At 32.1% G+C, this 7,630-nt stretch overlaps 1 protein-coding gene across 1 annotated transcript; it reads left to right on the top strand.

Annotated features, from left to right (window-relative positions):
• The first annotated feature begins 999 nt into the window (after nucleotides 1-999).
• Nucleotides 1,000-1,616, top strand: LOC105043019 (uncharacterized). Its single transcript, XM_010920412.4, has one exon. It carries the CDS (start codon nucleotides 1,015-1,017, stop codon nucleotides 1,420-1,422), a length of 408 nt encoding a protein of 135 aa, XP_010918714.1. The 5' UTR covers nucleotides 1,000-1,014; the 3' UTR covers nucleotides 1,423-1,616.
• The last annotated feature ends 6,014 nt before the right edge of the window (nucleotides 1,617-7,630 follow it).

Consider the following 7,630-nt stretch of genomic DNA (forward strand, 5'->3'; position numbering starts at 1 on the left):
AAATGAGGCGGCATTGATATAATATAGTGCTTATGATATTAGACTAGCTAGGAATGACCTTATTTTCCAAGGTTTGAGATGGAGTGCTAGTAGGTTATAATTCTCCTTATGATATCAGAGAGATCTTAGATAGTAGAAGAAATTCGAAGTTCTTCCAATGCAGTTTCTATGATTCCTGATATGATATATATTTTTTTAAGAGCTGCCTCTACTTTCTCAAGGTTAACTTTAATGATGGTATTTAAAAAAATACTGCTTTTGGTGGAGTATATTTTATTAGAAGTGCTAGTGATACTCTAATTGCTGCTGATGGCATTAGAATCATTCGTGCTATAGTTTCAATGATCAAATTGTGTGCTGCATGCAAAATATATTGAAGTGATATCCTTTAGATACTTCGAGGGCCTCTCACATCTACTTAGAAGGAGATTCTTTGATAGCTTTAAAGTGGCTTTCAGACTCATCTTTTATAGATACTCAATTCAACCTTCTTGTCAGAATTATTGGTTATTAGTGTTTTACTTGATTTCTTTTGAGACAATACATATTTATAAAAAAACTAAAAATATAGGTGATTAGATAACTACTTATGTCCATTCGAAGACTATATTATAGGATTTGTCTACGGAAACTTTTATTTTTATTTTTTTTGAATATTTTATATCCTAATTCTCACAGATAAGTATGATATAACAAATCGAGAAGGAAAAAAAAAAAAGGGGGGGGGGCGGGGGTGTGGGGAGGTGTATAGCTAAAGCTAGTGAATCAAACTGCGACATTTTGTCTTTAACCAAAAAAGAAAAAAAAATGGTGACATTTTATCAAGATAAGCCACTAGCCAATGGCTAAAATCTTACTCAATTCTCTCGTTTCGCACCAAAATCCTTGATCTTGCCGTGCCAATTAAGTGAGGCCACTAGCATGCCTGAGAGTCGTGCATTAAACTCTATAAATACCCATGCTTCCTTCCGCTCTAACCTATAACTCGTTCTTAACAACTCTCCATTAGCGACGATGGCTCGTACCAAGCTAGTTGCTCTTGCCTTCGTAGTTTTGCTAAGCATTGGCCTCTCTGAGGCAGGCCGATTCTTGACGTCTGGTGGTGGTGGTGGAGGTGGCGGTGAAGGTGGGGGTGGTGGCTCCGGAAATGGCTCCGGCTCCGGCTATGGTTCCGGGTCGGGTTATGGTGAAGGAGGTGGATCTGGGGCCAGTGGTGGAGGCTATGGAAGTGGTGGAGGTGGTGGCGGCTCCGGCGGCGGCAGTGGAAACGGAAGCGGGTCTGGATACGGTGAGGGAGGAGGTGCCCAGGGAAGAGGGTATGGAAGCGGCGGCGGTGGCGGTGGCGGTTCGGGCTCTGCGTCAGGCTCGGGATCAGGGTATGGATCTGGTTATGGGAGTGGTGGGGGACACGGTCAACCTTAAATCCTATACACCTATGATCGCATGAAGCTCTTCCCGTATCTTTGATGTTTCTGCGCTCCCTTTCCGTTTCCCTATCATTTTCTATTTTCCCTTTCAGGGATGTGTCTGTGAGTTTGGTTGTAATCAATAATTAACTGGTGATAAGCTCCAGCCTGTACTACTTAATAAATAAAGGAAAGGCTTCTGTTCATTATTAAACATACAGCGACTCTCCTGAAAATTATAGTTATTTGTGATTTGACTGCCTGATTAATTCATCAGAAAAAAAATATTTAGAAACTTTAGATTTTTATAAACATTTTAGTAATAATTTTATATTTTATAAATAAAAATTACTTATACAATATCTCAAGCTCCAAATGATATAATTTACATATCATAATATACAAAATAATAACTATATATATGAAGCTAGCAAGTAACGAAGGTGTGCATACCATATTCCAAAATACATGAAATTTGGATTTATAATCTTAATTATTTCTAATTGAAGCATAAATATTAAATAGTTATTAATTATTTTTACAAGAAATATTATGTTATTATTAATTAAATAAATATCTGATTATCACATCTCAAACTATATATAGTTCTAGTTAAATGAGAGAGAAAAAAGTTAGATGGCCAAATGGAAATTGGAGTTGCCAACCATAGCAGCAACAAGTACCAGAGTGAAGAGTGGTGGGAGAGGAAAGAAAGAGAGGTCAGGAGAAAAATGTGCTTGCCCACATGGAGAGAGAGAGAGAGAGAGAGAGAGAGAGAGGATGAGAAGAGAGAAGCCTTTGTGGCTAGCCATGACAGCAAAGGCTGAGAAGGAGGGAGAAGAGAAGGAGAGAGACATGGGTTGAGGGAGAGAGAGAGGAAGAGGGAGCATAAAAGATAAAGGGAAGGAGAGGGAGAAATAGGAGGGGGTGTTGTCGGAGAGGCCATTAGTCTCCATCCGCATCAGAGAGAGCACCAAGGGGAAAAAAAAAGTTTCATTGTTATTTTTATTAAACTTGAAAGAGACCATAATATCCTAATCTTAATACAGTTTTACTTCAAAACTAGGACTTGGTTACCAGTTTTTGGCCAAAAAAAAAAAAAAGGCTAGATCAGCAGTTTTTACATAGTTCAATCTTATTTTTCTAAAGAAAAACAAGTCGATCAAGCTTTGGTTCGTCAATTTTTTGATCGAATCAGTTGGTCCATCCAAATTTAATGAACCACAAATGATACAATGGATTTTCTTTAATTATAATTATTTTTTGTTTTTTATATTCTTTTGAAAATGAGTATGGTAATTGGTTAACTAATCAAGAAGGAAGGAAGAGATGACAACTTATATAAATCAAGATCTATTTGAGAGGACAAACCCCAGCTAGAATTGATTATATCGTAATATCTTGAAACAATCCAATATAACGTACTATGAATTTTTATCTATAAAATAGATAAAAAAAATCGTTTTAATTTTTTTTTATATTTTATATTTTTTTGTTTGACAAGCTCAAAATCCATGAAACTACAACTTTTACTTGGCAGTGCAACCCAAAAAGACAAAAAGACTTTATTGAATAAGCTTGCTGATGAGCTTATAGATCATCCACTTTCTCTTGTGAAGAGAAAGTCTTTGTGCATCACACGCAGTGCAGCAAAAATACATCATTCCATTTGATTGGGCCATGTAGCCACCATTTTCAAGATGCATTTGATGTCTGCAGTTTAATTTTTTGGTTTAAAATTTTGAATAACAAAAATATCCATCCTATTTTTGAAAAAGTTATAATATTCTGTGGCTATATTATGACATCCTGTGGTCAAATTATGACATCTTACTAACAACAAGTCATAATTTGGCCACATAATATCGTAAGGAAGGAATGGATATTTTTATCATTTAAAAATTTTATAACTTTCAATGACGAAAATTTGCTTCTCTCTTTGTAACTTTTGAAAGAAAATTGACTTTCTGTTGTGCAGGAAGTCATAATTTGACTGCAGAATGTCATAATATGATCATAGGATATCATATTTTTTTCAAAAGAAGAGAGATATTTTCGTCATTCAAAATTTTAAATAAAAAAGCAGAACTGCAGACATTAAATATGTATTGAAAAGTGATAGATATGTGGCCTAATAAGATAGAATGGTGCATTTTTGCTGTACCACATGCGATGCACAAAGAATTACTCTTTTTACGAAATCGAGGCATAGTCCAACCATCATATGTGGTAGCTAACACCTATTTGCAGAATTATATCTTCACTTCCTCAGCCTGGCTTGACCCCTTCCATACTATATGTAATTTCACCAATGCTATAAATTATCTTGAATGCTTCAAAACTTGGAAAATGTTTGAGGTACCCTCTAAATACATAGCAAAAAAGTTTCTTAGATGCTTATGAATGCTAGCATGACAATCCAAGGTTAAAACTTTTGATATGGCCCGAGTGCTACGCTAAGCATATTAGCCAATTCAAACAAAAAGATAAGCATGTTAAAGATATAAACAGTCATTGATTTTTTCCAAAAAGATATGAATACATACATTTATCAAAATTTCTTGAAACCAATCTGCATATCTCTATGCTTATGATTTTCTATGTTCACCACCTCTTCTAGCTTGTCGCTCTAAAGAAATCAACACCTCTTCTAGCTTATCCATCAAATTATCACATTTACAATGATGTGGAGGATTCTTTTGATACCAATAACTATACATCTGCTTTTCACCTTTTCTGTTGCTGTCAGAGGCTAATAGCAAATGATTATCTCAAGTGGCACGTGAGTTTCAGGAACATGGCAGAGGAAGGGCAAGGTTATTATTACTTTCACTCAACAATACAAGAGTCTACTTCATCTTGGATGGGTGTCTTCTATTTTTGGATTAGTCAAAATCATGGAATCAGTTGCATCAATTATTCTGCTGTTATTTATGATGGATATGTAACTCACCTAAACCGGTCATTGGTAAACACAGGCTATCCATTTCTATGGGACAATATTCAGCATCGACTACATCTTACCAACAGAGGCCTGCAAGATTTCTTAAACTCTCAAATTCATTTGCAGCTGTGCTATTATCAATTTTATACTGCTTCAACTGTTATGTGTCAAGTTCCGAGCCAATGTCTGATACAAGAACTTAATCTGATTCAGGAATGCAGTGCTTTAAACATTCACAACCGAAGCGCCAACTACACCTGTGAAAGTAGTTGCTTTCATTATTTGGTATGCTGTCAGTGTTCCTACATTCAACTTTTGCTGTCCGTGTCACCTTTTGCTTGGTACTGTATTGTGTATTTCATTCTAAAACTCCAGTTTTCATTTTGTAAATTTTACCATCAGCTTCTTTTGTTGTGTGTTGTGTTGATGTATTTAGCTTGCTGGTGGTCTGGTAAATGATACTCTTTTTAGTTGGCAATGAATAGATGCTTTACCAAAAAAAGAAAAAAAAGAAATCAACACATACAAATCCTTCTATTATTGAAATCCAGAAGTGCTGACACGCGCCAGTAGGTTTAGCCCATTTCTTCAACACAAAGCTTCCGCTTTTGTAAACTCGAGTTTTTTTTAGGATCCATTTGATCGGAGTATGTTATATTATGAGATAATTTAATAATTTTAAAAATTATTTATTTAAAAAATAATTATGAAAAAAATTAATTTTACTATGTTCAGTTGGCGGAAAAATTACTCCGAAAAATAGCACTAAAAAAGGAATACTGCATTTGGTTGGAGATAAATCTATATAGAAATATAGCCAAATTTATAAATATATCCTTCAAAATAAATTTTTTTAATAGTAAGATAGTATTATCATCTTTAATTAGTTTTTATATAATGATTATAATCACATATCCCTTTACATAATGTTATCTTCATCTTAATATTTTTATAAAAAATTTTTATTGAATGAATTTGAAAAGATATTAAATAAATTTAATAGTTATATATACAGCTTTATGAAAGATATTTTTGTCAAGTATGGATTACTATCACTCGAGAATTTACCAACTACCAATCTCTCATGGTACTTATTTTACCTTTTCTCTCTGAAAAATAAATATGGGTCCACCAATTTTTTACAATCTCTTTTTTATTTTTCATACCAAATATGGTATAAAAAATATTATAAAAAATTATAACATAAAATATCATAATTTTAATCTATGATGTAATAAAATTATCAAACAGTATTAATGTTGAGGTGTTTTACCTTTTGAATATCGTAATATTAGCATAAAATATTATAATTTTGATCTAGGATGTCATAATATTATCAAAATATTTTTGAAAGATATTTTATCTATAAGATGTCATAATTTTAATATAGAATATCATAATTTTGATCTGAACTGTCATAAAATTATTAAAAAGTATCAATTTTGAGATATTTTACCTTTTAGATGTCATAATATTAATATAAAATATTATAATAATTTTGATTCAGAATGTCATAATATTATCAAAAATATCTTTGAAAGATATTTTATCTATAAGATATTATAATTTTAACATAGAAGTCATAATTTTGATCCAGAATATCATAAAATTATTAAAAAATATCAATTTTGACGTATTTTACCTTTTGTATGTTATAATATTAATATAAAATATTATAATTTTGATATAAAATATCATAATATTGTCAACACTATCTTTGGAAGGTATTTTATCCATAGAATATCATAATTTTAACATTGAATGTCATAATTTTGATCTAGGATGTCATGAAATTGTTAAAAAGTATCAATTTTGAGGTACTTTATATTTTTGATGTCGTAATATTAACTTAAAATATTATAATTTTGATCTAAAATATCGTAATATTATCAAAACTATCTTTAGAAGATATTTTATCTACAAAATATCATATAATATTAACATAGAATGTTATAATTTTGACTAAGATATCATAAAAATATCAACAAGTATACTTGAGAGGTGTTTTACCTATAGCATGTCATAATATTAATGTATAATATCATAATTTTGATCTAGGATATCATAATATTATCAAAACTATCTTAAGAATGTGTTTTATATACAGGATGTTATAATTTTAACTTATAATGTCATAATATGAACCTATAATATCGTAATTTTAATTTTGAATGTTATAATATTGTCAAAAATCATCATGAAAAGAAATTATGATATCTTGATTTATTATATAATTTTTTGAAAAAAATTATATGACATGTTGTATTCAGAACTAAAAAAAGAACTCCATTTGAACCAACTTGATGGGTAGGACATATTGTTTAGATGAATAATATTATCTAGATACTAGTCAATAGTCTCAGACGAATATTTTTCATTACAAAATAAACTTCGAACATCTAAACCCTCAGGCAGAAGCTCAACAAAATGAGGAAGAAGGGAGAGAAGAACAGCATTCATAATATCCAATCAAACTTCAAAATAGTAAAAACACTTCATTTTGGAGAAAAAAGATATTTTCGTCATGTTTAATTTGAAAAGCTACAGATTGTGATGTGCATTAAATGTATTCAGTGATGGAACAAGTCGCTGCCTCCATATTCTTCATGCCTTCAGATGCTCGATTTGGCGCAAATGACAATATCATATCATGCGATGAGGATACTATGTGGACCAATTGGATGAGGTGGTGTGCTCTACGTCAGATTTTTTATACCGTGGATGGTGTACAAAAAATTTTGCATAAGGGTCTAATCACCTGTTATCAGAAAAAAAAAAAAAAAAAAAGGGCCCAATCGGCAATATGTCTCTCTCGAGGTCATGGTTACGCTGCTAACCTCTCCCTTGAATCCAAAAGTGTGTGCCCTTGGAACTGGAAAGTATAAAACAGTTGAATTAAAGATATATAAGGCTCCAGTCTTTACGCTACATAAATAATCTGCCCGTATTGTTAATATATTTATGTCCGGTTTCGACTCATGCCATCGGTTGATTGAAATGGAATTCAATTTTGAGTCAGCGGTCTTTGTTACGGTTTTTTTTTTTCATCATCAGATAAAACAAAAAAAAAATAAGTGCCGTTTATTTTAAGCACATAACAAGTGCTCATTTTTTTATTGTGGCAACTATACGTAGAAATTTGACCCCCTCTGTACATAACGTCAAGATTGTTCAAAGAGAGCGAGACCAACTCCGACTTAAACCGACACGTTGGCAGCCAGCTAATATCTTGTCAGATGGCTTTGCTGATTGACCCCATTGGCAAAACTTTCGCTAACCT

Source organism: Elaeis guineensis, chromosome 4 (genome assembly GCF_000442705.2).
Source record: "Elaeis guineensis isolate ETL-2024a chromosome 4, EG11, whole genome shotgun sequence".
In the NCBI taxonomy this organism is placed as follows: domain Eukaryota; kingdom Viridiplantae; phylum Streptophyta; class Magnoliopsida; order Arecales; family Arecaceae; genus Elaeis; species Elaeis guineensis.

Excerpts from the sequence above, each read along its gene's own strand:
- LOC105043019 (XM_010920412.4), top strand. The coding sequence starts at position 1,015 with ATGGCTCGTACCAAGCTAGTTGCTCTTGCCTTCGTAGTTTTGCTAAGC.